General features: G+C 42.4%; 1 protein-coding gene across 1 annotated transcript in view; it reads right to left on the bottom strand.

Moving 5' to 3' along the window:
• The window catches only part of LOC124606558 (cytochrome P450 4C1-like), a 118,717-nt gene that overhangs the window by 79,435 nt on the left and 14,229 nt on the right, over window positions 1–25,053 (bottom strand). Inside the window, exon 2 of the mRNA XM_047138542.1 lies at window positions 4,087–4,288. Within this exon, the coding sequence (XP_046994498.1) occupies window positions 4,087–4,288 (202 nt within the window). The remainder of the gene's footprint in view (window positions 1–4,086; window positions 4,289–25,053) is intronic.

Below are 25,053 nucleotides of genomic sequence, written 5' to 3'. Positions count from 1 at the left end.
TGTAGTACTTATAAATTTATTTTTCCTTTCATCGGGCTTGTTCTGAAGATTCGGTGACACATCCACACCTCTATTCCCTCCACATAGATTCTATCGCGTTTCCTCATGCTCCACTTTTGTATAACCGAAGTTCACTCCCTACAGTTGATTTTACAAATAATTTCCGTATGTCTACTTTGATCTTCGTACTCGAAGAAATGTTTCTCTTGGCCCTATTGCTTGTTTTGTGTTGTGGATGCATTCTGACTACTACTATTAATCCAGACCAAACTTTCACAACCAGTAGCATGAAAGGGTATTACTGCTACTTTTCTGTAAATGTGGCTAATTGCACACTTATTAATTAAACAAATGTTGGATGGGGTGGCGCTGTAACAGGAATATGGCAAAGAAATAAAACATAAACAATAACATTGATTAAGAGTATGTTACAAAATGGTACTTAACTTTGGTACACTTTGATGCGTGGGACTTGATGTCCTACACATAATACAATGAAATCTAAATAACTTTGCTGTCTCTTGGCAGTTTATGATATTACATCTATAACAGTTATGTTTTAGGCACTTTTGGTTGTCCTTTTAATCCTTAAATAGTTTCTGCTAAGTGGGAAGGTAGTCTTGTGTTGGTCTGGCTTCAGGCACTCATCTGAACTGTAAAATAGCGCCGTTCAACGGGTTCGAATCTTGCCTCGGGCATGGATGTGTGTGATGTCCTTAGGTTAGTTAGGTTTAAGTAGTTCTCTAAGTCTAGGGCACCCCAGGTGCCATGATGTCCATGGTATATTCTCCTGGCGCCCTTCGCAAGCAAATTTCTTATCCGACTATTTCTGATATTAAATCAAATTTCAGAAAAAGTCTGGTTTTTTAAAGCAGTACTCATTACTTTTCTTAGAGTTTTTTTTTTACACTCAAAGCAGTACTAATTATCCCCCTACACAAATATTACACCTCAGTTGCTGGGAACTGGAGGTTACAAGCTTAATCCCAACAAAACTTTGCCACAAACAACAACTCTGCTCTTTTCAAACATTGTTGTTTGTAGCGATAGCTTCTTCCTGTGCAATATTTTTGGCGCAATCCAGTGTAACTTGGGGGGGGGGGGGGGACGGGGGGGGGGGAGGGGCAGGGGGGGAGGGGGAGGAGTTGTGTGTGGACGATTATTCTTAATACAATACGACTAACAGAGAAAGAATATACAGTTTTGATAGTGATTGGGAGAAGCACTATTGTTTGGTCGAATTCGGAGGAAAATCTGTGTGTTTATTGCTTAACAGTAGTGCGTAGGTACTCAAGGAAAGTAATGTAGAACGTCAGTTTTCGACAAATCACACAAAGTTTAACAGTGAGTTTCCTGTTAATTCTGAATTACGAAAACAAAGTTACAGCCTTAAAATCTAAGTTAACGTAACAGCAAAGAGTGTTTAAAAAGCCAGCTCAGCAAAATATTAATGCGTTAACAGCCTCTTATAAAGTATGTTATGCTTTAGCGAAAAGGAAGAAAAACTTCTCAGCGATGGATAAGTAGTTAAAGAAGCAATGATCAGTGCCATTTGGTCGTCGATGATGATGATGAAATGAAGATGAGCGCAGTACAATACCCAGGCCCCAGGCGGATCATATTGCTGACCTGGCCTTAGACGAGATGTAGCCCCAAACGACAATATCAAAGCGCTCAGTGATCGTTCCTTTTACCACACAGTTTGGGTGAAACGCTTTTTCCCATGGGCGGTAAGCCTAGTAACATCGAAATATATGTTCTGTTAAAGCAAGTGTTCCTAATTCGATTTGCTTAACAGATGGAGGATGAAAACAATGTAAGTCTACTGGAAAGGAAATATAAACCTACAAAATACGAAATAATTTTGTAATTCAAATGGATTTAAACAAATTTGTATGATCATCTGCTTCTTGTCTCTCCTGGGGCGTTTTAAGCGTTAGAAGACACTAGTTCATTCGCCAAGATGAATCGTCCAGTCAGAATCTTTCTTTCTTTCTTTTCGCTTTTTTTTAAAGACATGTTTTCGATCTTTAGATGTGCAATCGAAGGGTTTTTGGATCTCGGACTATATAGTCTCTTCCTGCAGTTCAGTTCATGTACTATACATAACCGCTCCCAGAGGATAGCTATCGAGGAAAGCATTCGCTTTTAAGTTTATCTGAGAGACATTGTCCATCTCTTTCACTAGACAAACAGGATCGAGCGCTTTCACCATTTCCTTCGATAAACCCATTTCTCAAGTAACATTTCGGCCTATGTCTAGCTGTGTGGATCGGTCCCTTGTCCTTTGGAAGAACGGCATTTCTCACTGACGATCAGCATGATTTTTCAAGTTTTCCTCGACTGGCTCTACTGCGAATGCGTTATCAGTTGTCACCTATCTTGTGTGAATCGCCATTTATACACAAATTCATCTACTATTAAAAGGAAGAACACGAGAATAATAAAAGGAAGACAAAGAGCCTACGGATTATGTAAAAAACGTCCTACCAAAAAATGCGTGAGGGACCTCCAACTGTAACTTTCCACTACTTTTCAGCTACAGCTGTTCCTCTTATTTACACTTGTCCACAATTTAGCATTTAAATCGGAAAGGTGGCAAGAACAATTGTAAATAAAGTACTTGCATTTACTTGTCATCTTCATCTGCAACTTTGTAATCTTTTCCGATAACGTTTTCAACTCGTTTCCGGGTGTTAATAACGTTTCAGGTAAATTTAGGCAGTACAATTAAATATAGCATAGAAAACGTTCGAATTTTATGCATCCTCTGTTTATTAAATTAGTCAGCCCACCGACCTCTGTTTACACAAAAGTTTTTAATTCATACAGCTTTTTACTGATATTATCAACTATCATTATTCAGTGAGGCATTACTAAACATTCTGCTCCATGACCTTTTCCATTGAATTTCCGACGAGCCGCCCATCACTTTGTTGTACAAAGATGCAACAGCACTGACTGCTCAAAAATGAAGGAAAGTAATACAAAACAACACTTAATATTTGAATTGTGTAGGCTTTTAAGATTTTTTGTAATCCAACTTTTCAAACACGTTTATAATTATTTTTACTTTTGATGATAGGATTCTAAAAAGCTTCTAATAAATTTTAAAGTCCGAAATTTCACCTTTACTGACAACATCTCACAATTCTATGTCAATTAAAAATTTCTAAGTAAATAATTTGGATAATGAATGCTGGAAAGGATTACTACACAAAATGACCTAAATTGAAACACCTATCTCACAAACATAAAAAAATGATTATCCTTCACAGAAGTCTGCCAGCTCATATACCTGCTGAAGAGTAATGAACTGTGACAACACTGAATTAGATTAATAGAACCACATCTTGCCGATCTATACTCAACCGTCTGATATTCCTGATAACATCGCACACAACAAAGACAAAACAGTTTAAATTGACATTTGAGGAAGTAGTACAGTAATTGTTGTTAATTACAAAATCGTCCGCCCCCGGTAGCTGAGTGCTCAGCGCGACAGACTGTCAATCCTAAGGGCCCAGGTTCTATTCCCGGCTGGGTCGGAGGTTTTCTCCGCTCAGGGACTGGGTGTTGTGTTGTCCTAATCATCATCATTTCATCCCCATCAACGCGCACGTCGCCGAAGTGGCGTCAAATCGAAAGACTTCCACCAGGTGAGCGGTCTACCCGACGGGAGGCCCTCGTCACACGATTGCATGCATTACAAAATCAGTTTTGATACAGATTCCTGTATGGCTTACTTGTTTAAATAGATGTCTGGCTTATTATGTGAGTAATACATTAAGCATACACGTTTTGACACTGCTACTTTGTAAAACTGACGCGCTAGACGGCGTGAAAAGATATTGTGGTGTTACGTTGACTGTACGAGGAAGTCCAGGGCAGCCATGTCTCTGAAAGAATTGTTCAGTCAGTTGCTCAGCTGAACATTATTCCTCTGTTCAGAGACCCAGTCCCTGCTCGCAAGTGAATTAAGCGTTTTGTAGTAAGAACATTTGTGGATCCATTACTATAAATTCGTCCCAAGAAACACGGAAGATTTTCAAAATGTCATATGAGACGGCAACAATATTGTCCTACCTCGTAGTGGAAAGCTGGTTCGATGGCCTTCCGGTGCCTCCTCCAGGTGTCACCCGTACAGGTGATGAGCCCGTCGCTTATGAGAGTCCGGAGCACGTGCATGAAGTAGGGGTCCCGCTCGCGCGTCTTGGTCGACGCCAGGACCTTCCGCACGTCTTCTGGTCGCGATATCACAATGAACAGCTTGGGACCCACGTAGTACCTGCAACACAGTGTCTTGAAACTGTACAAGCGCAGTGCGTTTCCATGAAACTTTGATAAAGCACTTACAGCACTGCAATCAGGCTCAAGCAAACGACGTAACAAAGTTAACACTTCTGCTAACTATCCATGAAACAAATAACGCTTTCGAAAGCATCGGCCCTTCGAAATTCTAGAATTTTGGAGTCACGTGCTGCCACAAGCTATACGCCGAATAAGAAACCATATTCAAAACCGACAAAATGGACTGAAAAGAACAGACCCATTCTCTAATGAAATCGAGGTACTACGCGTACCAATTAGTTTCTGCCGTTCAACATTAACATTCTTGTTGTCACCATAACGACTCTCTGGAGTGCATCAAGCTGCCGCCTTAAGTAAGAGTAAGTATATTTTTTCTAGCCTCGAAATGAATTAGTAAAGTTTGTAATTGTCTGCACTACAAAATTGATTTTACTGTATAATATCTTCAAAAAAGCTATGTTCTTTTCATAAATAAGTACTGTACAGCACCATATACTGGACCTCCTACAATCCATAATAATTTTTTATATCCCTTTTCTCATTTTCTCACCACTGAAGGGCTAGGCTGTACTGGCAGCGATGTTATTTGGTATCACGGCGAGTTTTGTCTATGCTGTAGACTTGTGAGATACTAAATGGCTCAGGAATCAGCCGAGACTGCGAGCCAGGTTTCTGACTGTGTGGGGAGCATACGAAGGTTTCTTGGATCAGGCGACTGTCCATCCACTCATTATAGTGATAGCTATCCGAGACCCAAATTAGTGCCACTCACGGACGAGACCATTAAAATCCCAGTCATCAGTTGCCGAAGCGTTCGCAACAAAGTCCCCGAGTTTGAAGCACTCCCAACAAGTCAATGGAGCTCGTGCTTGGAAAGAGAAGGGCAGCTAAAACCCGATATGATACAGGTGAAATATTTGAAGCAAACCCAAGTGTATATCTAAACGCTAACTCCGTCTTCAGGCCACAAGTGGCCCATCGGGATCATCCGACCGCCGTGTCGTCCTCAATAAGGATGCAGATAGGAGGGGCATATGGTCAGCACACTGCTCTCCCGGTCGTTACGATGGTTTTCTGACCGGACCCGCTACTATTCGGTCGAGTAGCTCCTCAAGTGGGATCGCGAGGCTCAGTTCACCCGGAAAAATGGCAACAGCGCATGGCGGTCCAGATGGTCAATCATCAAAGTGCCGGTCACGCCCGACAGCGCTTAACTTCGGTGATCTGACTGGAACTGGTGTATGCACTGCCTAACTAATAGCTAATGGTGGTGTTGTATTTGTTGCAGCAGGAAATAAAGTCATACTCACCGACATACGAGGATCACTCAAAAAGTAATGTCTCCTGTTTGCTTTATTAGTCAAGAATTTCAGATGCAAGTACATTGGTTGAAAACCACAACACTGACGATTAATTTATGACTTTATATTTATAGCTTCCTATTTCCCTCCATTTCCACAGTTTTGGTCCTCTTTTAACAAGGTATGTATTCCACTGTGGTGAAACGCTCGGTACTGCTTCCGAAGTCTTGACACTCGGACATTTTCATAGCGTGCTCATTTTAAAAGTGAATCCCACGATGAGCCCGAACAGATGGAAGTCTGTTGATGCCATGTCAGAGCTGTATGGGGGATGAGGCAATACTTCTCATTCAATTTCCCAATATATTTGGTGATGTGATAACTGGTGTGCGGTCGTGGATTGTCACCCAAAATAGCTTTCGTTGGGAGAGCTTACTGAAGAGGTACTTTAAGCTGTCTGGGGGTTCTGACTTACTGCACAGAATTTGTTGTGGACCCCTACATCAAAAAATTAACCATAATCAAACCCTCTGTGACACAAAATACTGTATCCGTAACTTTCTGATCCGATCGCACAGTTTTCAACCTTTTTTCCCCCTCGGTGAGTTTCTGTGATGCCATGTCATTGGATGCCCCTTTTCTTCTGGTTTAAAAAATAGTTCATGTTCCTGGTCACATTTTTTTCCAGAAAATCCTTTTCCTCCAAACGGGAGCGCTGCAGGAGTTGGGAGGCAACTGTATTTCTTTCCTCTTTATTATGGTCGGTTAGTATTCTTGATAACCAGGATGCACAAACCTTTGAGTATCCCAGTTGTTGAGTAATCGGTATCACGCTGCTTTTACTGAGGAAGCCAACGTGACACTAATCGCCTGCAGTCATCCGACGGTCACCACGAACGATCTCATCGAATCGCTGAATGCTGTGTGGAGTTACTGCCGTCACTAGGTTGCCGCTTCGCGTTTCGTCAGCCAACGGTGTTTGCCCTTCACCTTACACCGACGAACCCATCGTCTATCCTCTGATGCATCACCGTGCATGTTTCCCAGTCTTTCACGAATATGAGTGGGCGTTTCATTTTCTATATTCAAGAGTTCATCACAGGACCCTATCTAATACGAACATCAATATCGGCCATTTTGCAGGCGACTCCAGTTCTGGCATCTGTTGACACAGAAAACTACTTCTGCAGTGGGTTGAAGAAGAAGCATTGCGGAGTAACAGCTAATTCAAATTTTTCGCTTAACAAACTTTATTTAAGGAGGCTTTTTGCCTGGCCACCGTATTTCATGAACTACATACCGAACAGTGATAAAATTAAGCTGCATTCAAGGTCGTCCGCGCAAGACTCTGGTCAGTGGATACACTGGATATAATGAGTGATTCAAAATTGTTACTTTGGTCATGAAATGTGCATGTGCATAAAAGACGCCCTAATCTGCAGATAATGTAGTGGTCTCAGACTTGCTCACCATCATTTGTAACAGACAGAAGCTATGCTAGACTAAAGTTGAATACCGTACGTGTTTGGTCAACATTCAATAGATAGATATCCATCCCATTTCAGTGGCAACATAGGTCTGAACATAATTTTGAATCATCCTGTATATTAGATCTGATTGCATCACACAGACCTTACGTCTTTGAAGACGTCCACCCCGAAAGTGACAACAGTGGCCGTAAGCAGCTGTAACAACAATGATAACCAGAGTACAATGGGCAGTGAAAGTTGTAGAAAGATTTACATCAGTAATCTAGGTAAAGAAGTAATAGTGTCTTATGTCAACGAGGAACTCGAAAATTTAGTTCTGGGCAGGAGCCTGCAGAAGAACTGCAGCTGAAACTTAGGAAATAGCTGACCCAGTAAATACTGGAAACCGATTTTCACTACCAAGTTCACACGTTAGGCCTTGAATCGGTTTTACAACCCTATCAGATATCGGATTTGCAAGCTTCAGTTGCTTATCGTGGAAAGTCTGTGTAAATCACCTGCTCCGATTCCGCCGAGGCAATGTATTAAGGTTACCAGTATCTTCGTAATATTTGTGTAGAAGCGAGAATAAGGATGCTCCGTGAACTCATAAGGAAGGAGAGAGGGAGATTTTTCAAGAAAAGATGCTTGAAAAATGTAATCTACGCTAGTTAAAGTGTGCGAAACTGGATTATCACACGTAACAAAATGAAAAGTTATCACTGGTGGAATGTTGTTGCACTCCAAAAACTTGGAGAATTGGAATGGCTGGAAAACTCCCTAATGAGTAAAGACACATTCTTAACCCTGCACACAGAATGAGCGAAAATTTAGCCAGCCGGTGTGGCCGAGCGGTTCTAGGCGCTTCAGTCTGGAACCACGCGACCGCTACTGTCGCAGGTTCGAATACTGCCTCGGGCATGGATGTGTGTGATGTCCTTAGGATAGTTAGGTTTAAGTAGTTCTAAGTTCTAGGGGACTGATGACCTCAGATGTTAAGTCCAATAGTGCTCAGAGCCATTTGAACCATTTTTTGAAGGAAAAATTAGTCATGAGCCCTTGATTCCGTGGGAGACCCTTTGCCACCAAACGAGCTTCAGTACAGAAGTTTATAAATTAGCCAGCTATGCGTATACAGAGTTGCATGAAAAATTATTACGTCAAAATCGCTTAGACATATACAAAATTACGTAACCGGTTTTGGCAAGTAGTTGATATCTTCAGATGTGATTAATCCACTAAAAAGCTTCATATAGTTATATAAACAAATATAGTTGGGCACCTGTTACCAACATTATTTTAACATTTCAATGAATGTACATCACATCATCACAAGATAAAAGACTTGAAATTAGATATCGTCTTGCGTTACTGTACGTAGGGATATCGGAGAAAGGGTACAGGAAAAATGGGGGAAGGGAGTAAGAGGGGGGGGGGGGGGAATAGCAGTCGAAACGAGAGGATTACAGCGTACTCTACATCTGATTATGTCTTTTGTGGTCTATCATGCAAAAGTGATAGTTTCTTTAAAAAAAAAAAAAGGGGCCAAGGGCGCAAAGTACTACGTTAAAATCATAAAACTTTTAAAAAACTTAAAATTAAAAAAATTCAAATAACATGAAAAATTAGTAACATATGCATACGGCTGCAACTGTCGTATATTAAAATCATATAAAAGTATAGATTTCTTTACGTCTAATCCAACATTTAATAAACTTCTTTACGTCTAATCCAACATTTAAAGCAAATTTTCTACAAAATTGTTTTAGTGAAGGAAGAGCTCATATTAAATCACTTACATGTGTATAACGAAACGACTGACAAAACCATGATGAAATGTATTTTGTAAGAATATGTTGTTAATGGAAGAGGTAAGAACGCTAAGGTCATTATTAAAAAAATTGCAAGCGTTATGTGTACGATAAAATGAGTGAAAACTCATATACAAGCTGTTACAATGAAATAAAAATAAAACACCATGATCTTAGGATAGCAAAGTCCTCCACTGGGTTGTTCTGTAGTGTTGCATTGCAGGTGCCCGCGCCGTTGTTTTCTTTATAGTTGTTATCTTATTTTTTGAAATTTGTTTATTGTGTTTCGGCGTTAACCACTTAGCCAGAAATTTGAGTAGTTACATATATGGTATACAATATCTTATATACAGCATATGAATTAGGAATTACATTAACAGCAGTCAACGTTCATGGTACAATTTGTACATTCACATATTCAACACAGTTCGTATATCACAATTTCTGATGTGTCTGACTTGCAACTAGGTATCAGCTTCTTGCAGAAACAGGCCAGTAGTGACGTAGCCAGTTGTTGACAACTGCCAACGTGTTTTCAGTAGCGCGTGGTGGGCTCGGTGTGGTCACCTCGACCGACATAGTTGCTGCGTCCGTCACCTGCTACCTATCTCAAGGTCTGGCCTTCTACGTTCCACCGGAGGATCAACTCCTCAAAAACATTTCAAAAGGAACTCCGACAAAAACCGTAGCGATCGTTCAGCAGATTTACGGGATCCAGCATGTTATGTGAGTGAATTGCAAGCTCCCCCCATATATCTAGTGCCTGTCCCTGATCTGTTCTATGTAAATTTTTAAGCGTCCTTTGTAGTCATTCGACAGCATGTATATTCAACCAAGTGAGGACCGAAAGTTGTCTTATAGCTATAGAGCCGTAAGCGTTCCTCAAATCTAATCTCAGAATGTCGTCTCGCCAGCTCTACGTATATTTTTTTAGCAATTAATACGCTTTGTCCAGTATACTCCCGAAATTGCAAACGGATTCTTGTTATTTTCAGTGTTGTTCTGTAGTTGTATTTTAAACAGTTGCGACCGGAAACATTTGTTAACTTTCATGTCACGAAAACGTTTTGCAACCTTATCGTTCACCTGATCATAATGTCATAGGTGCACGTCACGTTTTCATCGTTACAAGGGAACCTCCCCATCGCACCCCCCTCAGATTTAGTTATAAGTTGGTACAGTGGATAGGCCTTCAAAAACTGAACACAGATCAATCGAGAAAACAGGAAGAAGTTGTGTGGAACTATGAAAAAAATAATCATAATATACAAACTGAGTAGTCCATGTGCAAGATAGGCAATATATTGGACAATGTGAGCCCAGGAGCACCGTGGTCCCGTGGTTAGCTTGAGCATCTGCGGAATGTGAGGTCCTTGGTTCAAGTCTTCCCTCGGGTGAAAATTTTACTTTCTTTATTTTCGCAAAGTTATGATCTGTCCGTTCGTTCATTGACGTCTCTGTTCACTGTAATAAGTTTAGTGTCTCTGTTTTGCGACCGCACCGCAAAACCGTGCGATTAGTAGACGAAAGGACGTGCCTCTCCAATGGGAACCGAAAACATTTGATCGCAAGGTCATAGGTCAACCGATTCTTCCAAAGTAAAACACGTCTGATATATTCTATACCACACTCGTGGCGGCATGTGCGTCACATGATAGGAATATGTTGTCGACCCACCTAACTTGTACACTTGGCGAATGGGTAAAAAGATTTTTCTACCTTGCTCGATTTAGATTTTCTTGTGGATGTGATAATCACTCCCAAAAGACGAACAGATAATAATTAGCTGAAAATAAAAAATTAAAATTTTCACTCGAGGGAAAACTGGAACCAAGGACCTCTCGTTCCGCAGCTGCTCACGCTAACCACAGGACCACGGCGCTCCTGTGTTCACACTCTACTAAATGTTGCATATCATGCACATGGACTACTCAGTTTGTATATTTTGCTTATTTTTTTCGTAGTTCCACACAACTTCTTCCTGTTTTCTCGATTGATCTGTGTTCAGTTTTTGAAGGCCTATCCACTGTGCCAACTTATTACTAAATCTGAGGGGGATGCGATGGGGAGGTTCCCTTGTTAGTATAAAATATATTCCTCTGCTTCCTATTGGTGATGTTTGCCTCACGATGTAGTTTTGCTTTTTTGTTTCTCTTCTTGTATCGTAATTCCACTGCCACTAAATGAGATAGCAGTAATCAAACGATACTTAAGGAGTCATGTGGCATTACTGTGCAAGAAGAGAAAAGAAAAAGAAGAACTGCAGCGTACGGCAAACACCACCAGTAGAAAGCAGAGGAAAGTCTAGACTAAGGCTGAAAAAACGACATACGTACAAATGAGGTGACCGACAACATTGCAAAATATATTCGTAACAATAAAGTTAACATATGTTTCCGGACAGACACAACTGCTTAAAATACAACTACGCCACAACACTGATAATGACAAGAATCCGTTAGTTTGAGACTAGATTAAAGAACGCTCACCATAGCTACACTTCGTTGGATGTAAACACTCTCTTAGAGTGTCCACAAAGAAATCTTAAAATTTTACATAGAGCAGTTAAGAGGTGGGCATGAGATATGTTGGAAGAACGTTGTAGGCACGATGTGGGTGGATCCAGCACATGTGCTCAATGATTAGAATGGTTCATCCTGGAATTAGTTAGTCAGCGTTTTCCACGATCTGATCCTCCAGCGAAACGCACAAAGACAGGCTTGGAGAGAAGTGACACCAGGCGAACGTGGCGACCACGTGGGACGGGGCGATCAAGCCGAGCCTGTCGTACGCTGCTGAAGACACGGAATGAACACAGCGCCGGGGCTGGCGCAAGCAATGCACCACTAGCGAAGGGTCCAGTATAGGGCACTGCCATCCTAACGTCATTCTATTTTACTGTAATTTCATTTTAAAAGTTTTTAATAACCAGTAGTTGCAGTTTTTTATCGTAGAGGTAAGGTTTTTCAGTACATGCGATAGTGTGATTACTTTTTTAAGTTAATGACACGTTTTGATAAAATGTATTCCATCATGGTTCTTTCAATGACTTACTTACGCACATGTAATACGAGAGTTTTCTTTAATACAACACATTTGTGGAAAACTAGCCTTGAATGATAAATTAGGCGTAAGTAGTCTGTTCATTTCTAAGATTCTCATATATTGTCTGTCACTGTAAATATGTCACCTTTACTGTAATGAGACTAAGATTTACGAGTGCTCTGCACGGGTAGTGGATAAGATCCCTAACGCTGTGTTTAATGTAATCTATGGTGCGCCTGGTCGACAGTCAGTTGTGGAGCGCTGGGGCATTCTTATCACAGGTACAGTAGAGAGCAGCTGAGTCCTAGAGAAGGAGATCTGATATTTGTAAATCTGGGAGAAATTATCCGGTATAATTTATTACGGAGATGAAAATTTATGTGCAAAGATATTTGCTTCACTTTGCCTATGGTGTAGTCTTTGGAGGAATATTTCAAGGAAACCAATGCAAGCGCAAGAATGAAATGTTTGTTTGTCAGGAATATTAACCCAACGACATCTTCGTCCCTTAGATAACTAATAACATTAATGATTATTGTTAATTTTATCTCTTTGTTTTCATCATGTCACAAATAACTCAATTATTTCAAATGTCTGTAATTTTTGGAATGAGTGAATTTCGTAATTGTTAGAGTCTTCTTACGTTGTACAATCTTTTCCTGACAATAATCAGAGTTTACTTTCTCAGCAATGATTTCCTTTAAAGTAAAATCTTCCTCCATTGTTCTTAGTAATGTTTTAAATATTTTCTGGGGGTGCGCATTGCATTTTACGCCACACGCAGCCACAGACATTTTCTGACAAGCAAAGAATCATTTGATAATAGGTTATTTTTCTATAGCTGCTACATTTAGCGATTTTAATTTGTTTTCGGGAACATCGGTACGTCAGACATGAAATGGCATACTTTCATTTCAGCGCAGATCTCACTTCTCATTGTTGTGGGCAAACAGTACGTAGCCAGAATTTTCAGCTTTTCTGCCGAGCAAACAAATTAATTTACAGTGAACAGCGTCGCTTATCTTAAACAGTAATTTTCTTCAGAGTTGAGCAGTATTTTGCTTTGTGGATGTTTCAATATCTGCACTTGATGTTACATAACTTTCATAACGTACTTCAGTCTTAAGTTTCAATTATATTTTTCCACTGAATGCACAATTAGTTTCTTTTGGGATTTAATTAGTTCACTTTCATTATTTCAAATTCAGTATTTCACTAAGATAGAAGTTTTGTTTGACGACACTCTTTACAAGCGGAACACAGGGCCAACCAACAATAAGTACTGCTCAGCAGCTGAATACGACATCTGAAGTACACGTTACACGACAAGCAAGTTTTCGAAAAAGAATATTCGGATTTTCATATACAGGTAGATTACACAGAAAGCTTACACATTTTACGCGACTTCAACATAAGACAGTCACAGAAGTGAGCATATGTTATTAATTTTTCATATTACTTTCAAAAAAATATACCAGTTTTACATGCCTGACCACAGAAAACGCAAGTAGGTACAGAGTACAGTTTTGGACGCACGCATTACTGTGGCCACGGTAGTGACGCTTTGACCGGCAACGTGTTGTACAACTGTTCGTCCACGATCGTAAGCACTCAAATGACGTCTGATACACATGTTGCCCTATCACCCGGAATGTCGCACACCGTACTGCATGAAGCGTGGAATGCATACAGAGCGTTCATGCACGGGCTTCGCTGCAGTCAACACGTCCCGCCCTCTACATTTCACAATCGTCGGTTGGTCCCTAGCAATTCGCAGTTGTTCCTTAGCAATTGTCAACCAGTGTAATTGACAGATGAGCTCGTATTTCCAGATTCGAATGCGGAGAGTTTACACGAATAAAGAGAAGCAGGACTGGGAAATGCTTTACGAATCATTTGAACCTATTGACATTGTCTGTTGCGGAATTCACTGCCCCATGCCTGAACCGATCGTCTACATCTACATCTACCTCTGCATGGTTACTCTGCAATTCACACTTAAGTGCCTGGCACAGGGTTCATCGAACCATATTCGTACTACTTCTCTGCCATTCCACTCTCGAATGGCGCGTGGGAAATAGAAACACCTAAGTCTTTCCGTTCCAGCTCTGATTTCTCTTATTGTGTTATGATGATCATTTCTCCCTACGTGGGTGTCAACAAGCATCCGGAAGAGAAAGTTGGCGATTGAAATTTCGTAAATAGATCTCGCCACAAAGAAAACCGCCTTTGTTTCAGTGACTGTCACCCCAGCTCGCGTATTATATCATTGACACTCTCACCCCTATTGCACTATAACACGAAAGTAGCTGCCCTTCTTTGCACCCGCTCGATGTCCTCCGCCAATCCTACCTGGTAAGGATCCCATACCGCGCAGCAACACTCCAGCAGAGGACGGACAAGTGTAATGTAGGCTGTCTCTTTAGTGGGTTTGTCGCATCTTCTAAGGGTTCTGCCAACATACCGCAGTCTTTGTTTCGTCTTCCCCACAATGTTATCTATGTGGTCTTTACAGTTTTAGTTGCTCGTAATTGTAATTCATAGGTATTTAGCCGAATTGACAGCCCTTAGATTTGTGCGACTTATCGTATACCCAAACATTTATCTGATTGCTTTTAGTACCCATGTGGATAACCTCGCACTTTTCTTTGTTTAGTATTAATTGCTACTTTTCGCACCATACAGAAATTCTCTCTAGATTATTTTGTAATTGGAATTGATCGTCTGATGATTTTACTATACGGTAAATTACAGCATCATCTGCAAAAAATCTATGGGGGCTGCTCAGATTATCACCTAGATCATTTATATAAATCAGGAACAGCAGAGGGCCTATGACACTACCTTGCGGAACGCCAGATATCACTTCTGTTCTACTCGATGATTTACAGTCCATTACTACGAACTATGACCTCTCTGAGAGGAAATCACGAATCCAGTCACACAACTGAGGCGTTACTCCACATGCACGCAATTTGATTAATAGTCGCTTGTGAGGAACGGTATCAAAAGCCTTCTGGAAATCTAGGTATATGGAATCGATCTGCGCTCCCTTGTCGACAGCACTCATTACTTCATAGGAATAAAGAGCTAGCAGTGTTGCACAAGAACGATATTTTGTGAATCCGTGTTGGTTATGTATCAATAAGTCATTTTCTTCATGGTGATTCATGATGTTCGAGTATAGTATGTGCTCCAAAATCCCACTGCAAATTGAGGTAAGTGATATGGGTCTGTAATCCAGTGCGTTACTCCTATTTCTTTTCTTGAATATTGGTGTGACCTGTGCTACTTTCCAGTCTTTAGGAACAGACCTTCCGTCAAGTGAGCGGTTGTAGTCTATGTGATTGCTAAGAAAGGCGCTGTTGTGTCGGCATTCTCTGAGAGGAACCTCATTGGTATACCATTTGTCATATTCTCGTGAAATTAGAAACAACGGTGAACGGGTACAAGCAAGGACCCTAGAAATTACAGACTAATATTCCTAACGTCTGTCTGCTCGATAAACGGCAGCAGGAAGATTCCGTAGTCCTAGATTTCCGGAATGGCGGCCCGGAAGAGCCGGCCACTCCCGCTCCAGAGTATTAACGAACGTCCGAGTAAACAGGATAGATTCTCAGATACGAGGGTTGTCCAGAAAGTAAGTGCCTTTCGGTCACGAAATGGAAACCACTGGGAAAATCCGGAAAAGCTTTTGCGCATGTGTTGGGCAGTGTGTGCAGTATGCCCGTCGATCGTGTCGCGTCGCTCTTTTCAGTTTTGAGTGAACAGTGAGCACGTGAAGATGCGTAGGGAATAGCGTCTCCCGCCAAGTATGAGGGCCTGGTTAGAGATTTCGCCTGTGTCGTGCAGCCCACATAACACAGCTGTCGAACAGTTCCTTCTTCTTGCCAGTTCTCGGCCGCACACTGCAAAGGCAATGAAGACGCTCCTGCAGAGCTTCCGATGAGAAGTGTCTGGTCACCCACAATACAGTCCGTAATTGACTCCCCCTGAGTCTCATCTCTGCTCACAAGAACCGCAGGCTACGAAGACACAATTTTTCCACAGACAACGAGCTGCAGACCAGTGCAGATAATTGGCCAAAAGCACAGGCGGATGCTTTCTATGACGAGGATATTGGAAAGTTCATACAACACTACGACAAGACTCGAGGTTGGAGCGACGACTATGTAGACAAGTAGGTGGAAGGTGTATCTATCTGTTGCAAATAAAACGTTTCTGATTTTCACTGCCGTTTTCATATCCCGACCGATCGGAACTTAATTTCTGGACAATCCTAGTATCTGAGTGGCTCGAAGACTTGTTAAGTGAACCAAATACGTCGTCTGGATGGCGATTATTTATTAGAGGTAAAAGTGTCGTCAAGAGTGCCACAGGGAAGTGTGATACATAAAGCATAAGGTGGATAGTATGAGCAACACGAAGCTGTAGTGTATGGGTAAGTGCCGTCATTGAGAGACTGGAGCGCGACGCAGGATGGCTAGGACAGATTTTCTATTCGATGTGATGAATGGCTGTTTGCCCTAAATGTGGAGAAACGTAAGTTAATGCAGATAAGTAGGAAAAACAATTATTTCAAAAATGGCTCAAATGGCTCTGAGCACTGTGGGACTTAACATCTGAGGGCATCAGTCCCCTAGAACTTAGAACTACTTAAACCTAACTAACCTAAGGACATCACACACATCCATGCCCGAGGCAGGATTCGAACCTGCGACCGTAGTGGTAGCGCAGTTCCAGACTGAAGCGCCTAGAACCGCTCGGCCACTACGGCCGGCCCCAATTATTTAATGTTAGAATGCAGTATTAGTAGTTTGCTACCTGACACAGTCACGTCATTTAAATATGTAGACGTTATGATGCAAAGGAACATGATATTTAAGGAGCACGTAAAGTTGCTAGCAGGGAAGGCAAATGATCGATTTCGATTTATTGGGAGAAATCTACGAAAATGTAGCTCATCTATAAACCAGACCGCATATAGCAAATTACTACGACCCGGTCTTGCGAGCTACTCGAGTGTTTGGGATCCCCACAAGGTCGGAATAAAGGAAAACATCGAACGAATTCAGAAATATGCTGCTAGATTCATTACTGGTAGGTTCCATCAACATCTTAGTATTGCCTAAATGTTCTGTGAACTCAGATGGGATGTTTTTTTTAGTGAAAAACTACTCATATATAATTTTTGAAACCATCATCAGCGATCTTATATTAATACGATGCTGCATGGAAGTTCACCTGCCGTTCTGGAGTCTGAAGATGATCCTTAAGGATTGGAACCGGTCACTTCGCCTAAAAGAAATTTGCGATCAAGACTGTTTCTTAATTATCACTGCCCATATAGTTTAGAGAGGCAACGGCCTTGCCGCAGTGGATACACCGGTTCCCGTCAGATCACCGAAGTTAAGCGCTGTCGGGAGTGGCCGGCTCTTCCGGGCCGCCATGTGCTGTTGTCATTTTTCGGAGTGCACTCAGTCTCGTGATGCCAGCTGAGGAGCTACTCGACCGAATAGTGGCGGCTCCGGTCAAAGAAAACCATCATAACGACCGGGAGAGCGGTCTGCTGACCACACACCCCTCCTATCCGCTTCCTCATCTGAGGATGACACGGCGGTCGGATGGTCCCGATGGGCCACTTGTTGTCTGACCATGGAGTGCTTATATAGTTTAGAGAACCGAAATTCACGACAGACTGCAGAACGATTCTACTGCCACCAACGTATATCTCGCGTAATGTCCGCGAAGGCAAGGTAAGCGAAATAGGGATTGGAATGGATGCATACGGATAGTTGTCATTCTCTCGCTCCTTTTGCAAATGGAACAGAAAAGGGAATGACTATCGGTGCTACAGTGTACCCTCCACCATGCACAGTTCAGTGGCTTTCGGAGTAGGTATGTGGATGTAGATGTATAAGTCTACACAGTGGTACATAGACACTGACTTCCCACAGCGTCACACGCCATACGGTGCAATCAGTTTATATAAATCATCTGCGAACAACGAAACCATTTATATTCAAATAGCTTACGGGTATGCTACCGGACGATATCTTCGACACGTCGATATTTCGACAGGTGAACACCCGCGTCATTTTCAAGGCAAAGTGGCAACGAGAGGTCCGTGCACGAAAATTTAGATCTCCAGTAGATAGGCCGTTGCCGACCAAGAACCGTAATACGGCATACACGGAAAGACAACACACACGCACATACACAAACTGTAAACTAGCGCCATCACACAACGACAGATGGCCAACGTTAGGAGTTATCGATAGTGAATATTAACTACCAACGGAGACCAAGTAGCATGAACTCTGTACCCCTACTGTTTGACCGTTTGGAGAGCAGGATTACAGGCAGAAGTGAACATATAAATAGAAACGGAGGTTTTGCTTAAGATGCTTGGAGGCGCTAGTTGTTTACGGTGTGTTTGTGTGTGTGTGTGTGTGTGTGTGTGTGTGTGTGTGTGTTTGTGTGTGCGTGTGTGTCCTTTACTCCCGAGGTGTCATATAAGGTATTTCCAGGTTTAATCTTTTTCTCGGGCGCGTACGCAGTTGAACCTTTTTCTGGCTTGTGGTATCATGTGCGATACACATCATGTTTGCCACAGCCCCTTTTTCGTTCTTTCGCCGAGCACGACGGGGTGGCAACAGTGATGGCAGATTTCGGATTCTGCAACTGCACAGCATGTCTCAGAGAAATAACGGTGAAAACATATTTGTTTGTAATTACAGGTGTTTTCACACACACGTTAATAATTTATTGAAGCTGTAAACAGCTAACTGTAAATTAATATTATAGCGAATTTATAACATTTAAACTTTTGGGTAGTATATGTTGCTATGGTAGTTTTGTTTAAGCCCTTAAGGGACTCTCACGCTGCGAGTACTAGGGTATACAGACCGCGGAGTCCAGGGCTGTGTTTGGCATTATTTTCACTTACTGGTGTCAAACTCCTTCTATTTCCTTTCCTGTAAGCCTCTCTTGTCCAGCTCTTGTTTTTTAAATTCCAGTGGTATTAGGTTTCGAGGCCCGAGGGAGTCTTTCGTTTTCCGTCCTCAACTCAGATATTCAAAGCTGCTGCCTTGTAGAATAGAGTGTTGGATCACCAAAGACTGAGGGAAGAAAAGCCTAAGAAAAACCCAGCACATCCCGCTGCCTTGCAGGACTAAAAGTGTGGCAGCATTCAAGGCTAGGATACGCTCCGTAATAAGGGCTGGTTGGGCAGGTTGGGCTTCTAAGCAGTGGTGAAGGCAGCCAGCCTAGGGAAAGGAAAATATCAAAAATAAATCCACCGAAAACATGGCCAACGGCCTACTGAAGGTGTAATTTCACTGCTCAGGGTATCAGTACTGGTCCTCGGAAAGGACGAACTACACATATGACGACCGAGGTCAGGAACGAGTCTAAGAGATGGAAAAATAAAAATGTTCTGAGAAACGGATCATGGAATATAAAATCATTTAATATAAAACTCGATATGCAATTGTGAAAATCATAAGACATTAATTACTAGTTGGTAAAAGAAATATTAGCATTCCAAGGGGAAAAAAATGGTTCAAATGGCTATAAGCACTATGGGACCTAACATCTGAGGTCATCAGTCCAATAGACTTAGAACTACTTAACCCTAACTAACCTAAGGACATCATACACATCCATGCCAGAGGCAGGATTCGAACCTGCGACCTCAGCAGCAGCGCGGTTCCGGACTGAAGCGCCCAGAACCGCTCGGTCACAGCGGCCGGCCGTCCAAGGAAAAGTTGGTGCGACAACTTCAGACTGAGGGTTAGTGAAGGAAACAGGCAATTTTGAATTGTTTTCTTACAGTTATTGAAAGTGTTGATACCAAATGTGTATTTTGCCGTATCTTGAAATCTACAGAAAATATGAGGAATATGTGCAATGTTCGTTTAAAGAATCTTGAAGCTACAAAGTTGTGTGCGTAATTGTCATGTTTAAGTCCTGTACCACCTACAAGAAATTCACTACCGTATCAAAATTTTTTTGAGGGTCCTTCATTGTTAAATAGCATTCACACAACGCAATTAACACAATAATAGCTCACATATACTTTTAACATGGACTCGCGACTGAAGAAGGTATGTTGTTGGTTGTGAGAGACCACATACCAAGCATTTACATTTTATCGCACGTTACCCCCTCGTTGCATTTGTGACTTGAAAATGGCGGCTTGTTCAGCAACTGAAATATCAGCAGTCGTCGAAATATCTGTTCATTCCCGTAAGTTGTTTGAGCATTTCATATGCTCGGAGAAACCAAAGTTTGAAAAGTCATGTATGAACCATGCACAGAGCGTGTAATAACTGAAGTGGGACAAATTTCAGTCCAAGTCAGACTGGGTTCTACTGGCACCCTAGTTACTTAACCAGTCCCAAATAACGTTAAATTTACTGCACTATGGGGGGAATTGTACTCCAGAATAAATATCAATATTAATTTCTACACAATGGTGACTTACACTGAAGTAACAAAGAAATTGGTACACCTGCCTAATAACGTCTAGGGACCCCCGCGAGCTCGCAGAAGTGCTGCAACACTACGTGGCATGGACTCGAATAAAGTCTGAAGTAATGCGCGAGGGAACTGAGACGATGACTCCTGCAGGGCTGTCCATAAATCCGTTGGAGTACGAGGGGGCGGAGATCTCTTTTGAACAGCACGTTGCAAGGCATCCCAGATATGCTCAATAAAGTTCATGTCTGGCGGGACTGCTGGACAGCGGAAGTGTTTAAACTCAGAAGAGTGGTCCTGGAGCCTCTCTGTAGCAATTCTGGACGCATCTGGTGTTGCATTGTGCTGCTGGAATTGCCCAAGTTCTCGGAATGCACAATGTACATGAACTCATGCAGGTAATCAGACAGGATGCTTGCAAAGTGTCACTTCTCAGAGTCGTATCTAGAGGTATCAGGAGCCCCATATTATTCCAGCTGCACACATGCCCCACACTACCATTACAGAACCTCCAACAGCTTGAACACTCCCCTGTTGACATGCAGAGTCCACGGGATCATGAGGATGTCTCCCTACCCGTTCACGTCCATCTGCTCGATACAATATGAAACGAGATTCGTCCGACCAGGCAACATGTCTCCACTTATCAACAGCACAATGTCAATGTTGCGGGCCCAGGCGAGGCGTATAGCTTTCTGTTGTGCACTCGTAAAGGGTACACGAGTGAGACTTCTCCGAAAGTCGATATCGATGATGTTTCGTTGAATGATTCGCACACTGACGCTTGTTGACGGCCCAGCATTGAAATAAGCGGCAATTTGCGGGAGGGTTGCACTTCTGTCACGTGAACGATTCTCTTCACTCGTCGTTGGTCCCGTTCTTGCAGGATCTTTTTCCGGCCGCAGCGGTGTCGGAGATTTGATGTTTTACCGGATTCCTGATATTCACGGTATACTCGTGAAATGGTCCTACGGGAAAATCGCCACTTCCTCGCTACCTCCGAGATGCTGTGTCCCATCTGGCGCGCGCCGACTATAACACCACTTTCCAACTCCCTTAAGTCTTGATAACCTGCCATTGTAGCAGCATAACCAACCTAACAACTGCGCCAGACAGTTGTCTTATACATGCGTTGCCGACCGCAGCGCCGTATTCTAGCTCTTTACATATCTCTGTATTTGAATACGCAAGCCTACACCAGTTTATTTGGCACTTCAGTGTAGAAACCTAGCTAAGTAACATTTATGACTGAACGGTGTCAAAAGCTAAAGTGATACCCAGATTCAAGAAATGATGACACAATCCTACAGTACTGTCCTGGACGACGTCCTGGTGAAAGCACTTTTCCGCTCCTTCCTCCGGCCTTTTATAAAGTGTAAAGTGTGTATCTGTGTCACTTGGATGTCTGTGAGGTGTAGTGTAGTTGAGAATACTGCTGTGGAAAGGGAGGGAGTGAAGTCTAGTGTCAGCTAATAGCCTACTCCTCTACAATACCACCAAGAGGTTCACCGAGCTTCAAGTGCCATCGGACAACCTGATAATGGACAACAATGTTACATGCGTCGCTCTTTGAGTTCCACATTACAGTTTACTACCTAATGTTCTACAGTAATCCATAGCGTCCATCTGTAATTACACTGCCTGACAAAAAGAGTGAAGCTCCGAGATGACCCAGTCTGATGTCAATGTTACTCCGTAAGTAAATGATTATTTATTTATTCATTGCTTATTTAAATTGATTAGGTTGACATCTGACTGGGAACGAAATGTACCAAAGATACTATAAAACAGTCACAATAATAATAATAAAAATAGTAATAAATGACACTAATAACAATAATAATAATAATAACAATGGTAAAAAGCAATAAGATTGGTAAAGACTAGTACAGTATGTTTAAAGCCACGTTTAGTATTATCAGAAGTGGAAGGAAAAACGAAAGTGCTAAAGATTGAAATGACAGTGACAGTGGCTACTAGGAAAGAACAGAATATAAGTAGAGTATTTTTGCCGACAGGCGGAGGGAAAAGTTGTGGGGGAGGGGGATTGACAAGAGTGAGCTGCAGTCTGGTACATATATTAAAAACAGTTGTGCATCACCTTTGTTCCAAGAGTTCCAGAATCTGTACAGAAAGCTGGAATAGAGCCCTTTCCATTGCTCATGAAAACTAGACATTGCATGTTGTACCACCATACAGCGAGACCTACAGAGTACGTGGTCCAGATTGCTGTACACACCGGTACCTCTAATATCCAGGATCAGGTCCTCTTGCACGGATGCATGCATTTATTCGCCGTGGCATGCTATCCGCAAGTTCATGAAGGCACTGTTGGTCCAGATCGTCCCACTCCTCAACGGCGATTCGGCGTGGATCCCTCAGAGCGGTCGGTGCGCAACGTCGTCCTTAAACAGCAATATTTAATCTATCTCAGGCATGTTCGATGGGGTTTATGTCTGGAGAAGATCCTGGTCACTCTAGTCGAGCGATTTAGTTATCCTGAAGGAAGTCATTCAGAAGATGTGCACGAAGGGGGTGCGAATTGTCGTCCATGAAGACGAATGCCTCGCCAGTATGCTGCCGATATGGTTGCCTATCGGTCGCAGGATGGCATTCACGTATCGTACAGTCATTATGGTGCCTTCCATGACAACCAGCAGCGAACGTCGGCCCCACATAAAGCCACTTCAAAACATCAGGGAACCTCCACCTTGCTGCACTCTCTAGACAGTGTCTCTAAGTCGTTCAGCCTGACCGCGTTGCCTCCAAACACGTCTCCGACGATTGTCTGAAGGCACATGCGACACTCATCGGTGAAGAGAGTTACAGTGTTACATGCGTCACTCTTTGAGTTCCACATTACAGTTTACTATCTAATGTTCTACAGTAATCCATAGCGGTCCATTCGGCATATTGTTGTGCCCATCTGTACAGCGCTGCAGGTGTCTTGGTTACGAAGATGGACCTCGCCAGGGACGTCGGGAGTGAAGTTGCGCATGGTGCAGACTATTGGGCACAGTTTGAGTCGTAACACGACGTCCTGTGGCTGCACGAAAAGCATTATTCAACGTGGGGCGTTGCTGTCAGGGTTCCTCCGAGCCATAATCTGTAGGTAGCGGTCATCCACTGCGGTAGTGGGCCTCGGGCGGCCTGAGCGAGGCATGTCATCTACAGTTCCTGTCTCTCTGTATCTCCTCCATGTCCGAACAACATCGCTTTGATTCACTCCGAGAACCAGGACACTTCCCTTGTTGAGAGCCATTCCTGGCACAAAGTAACAATACGGACGCGATCCAACCGCGGTAATGACCGCCTACGCATGGTTGAACTATAGACAACACGAGCTGTGTACCTCCATCCTGCTGGAATGACTGGAACTGAACTGATCGGCTGGCGGACCTCCTCCGTCTAACAGGCGCTGCTCCTGCCTGGTTGTTTACATCTTTAGGCGGATTTGGTGACATCTCTGAACAGTCAAAGGGACTGTGTCTGTGATACAATATCCACAGTCAACGTCTGTCTTCAGTAGTTCTGGGAACTGGGGTGATGCAAAACTTTTTTTTGATATGTGTACGTTTTCGCCTCACACTGGATTTTACGCAGATTTTGTGTATGTACATGTTAGGAAGATTGAACCTCCGTGTGTCGGAAACGGATAAAAGTGCCAAGTAAATTTTCAAGGTTACTGAGATGGGGGTCGTAAGAATATACAGTAAAAATTTCAGCCATTTTCTGTGCATTGCCGTCTTGGAATCCGCGGCTCTGTTTTGGTACGAAGAAACGGTAAGAATAATCTTTTTGAGGGTTTGCTAAGGAACAGTTACTGATCTAATGGAGTCTCTATAAGCCCCTTAAGGCCCACCGCAGATCACATACAGTAAAAATTTCAGCCATTTTCTGTGCAGCAAATCGGTTGGTTCTTTTTGCATTTGATGAGGACTTGTCTGGGCCTTAAGCAGCGTGTGGGGCCACCAACAGTTCGTGGGTGGTTCCATGGGAAACAAAAAACCAAAACAGGATACTTTACCACTTGTTTGCATTAAAATCGAGCCGCGGATTCCAAGACGGCTGTGCACACCAAATGGCTGAAATTCTTACGATATGGTCCTAAGATCACAATCTCGAATAACTTTACACGTAAAAAACGCACATAAAATCCTGTGCGAGACGAAATCGAAATGATACATAAACGCAAGAAATGTTGAAAGTTTAACGTTATATTCTCTTGGCATTTATCTGGAAGTGCCATCTTCCCCTTTTCAGAAGTGCTTATCTATTACCGAGAAACACCCTAAAAACCTGGTTTTGCGTATCATAAAGAAGCTGCAGATGCCAAGACGGCTATGCGCAGAAAATGAGTGTCATTTTTACGATATTTTCCTAAGATCCCGATGTCGAACAACATTAAAACTTTTCCCTATATCTTTATCCATTTCCGAGATAAAGAGGTTCCAAGTTACATAACCTGTACACGTAAAATACGCACATAAATTCAGGTGTGAGGTGAAAACGTAGTTTATAAAGTGACGATCACTGGCAAGTATGCTGTAAAGTGACTCCGTTATCATCAGAAGGTTCTGGTATCCTCATACTGTAGTAGTACTGAAGCTCATGCAACATTTTTGTACACGAACA

The sequence above is a fragment of the Schistocerca americana genome, chromosome 3, assembly GCF_021461395.2.
Source record: "Schistocerca americana isolate TAMUIC-IGC-003095 chromosome 3, iqSchAmer2.1, whole genome shotgun sequence".
Lineage (NCBI taxonomy): Eukaryota > Metazoa > Arthropoda > Insecta > Orthoptera > Acrididae > Schistocerca > Schistocerca americana.
The sequence above is the reverse complement of the archived record's forward strand: the minus strand, read 5'-3'. Positions and strand labels throughout refer to the sequence as shown.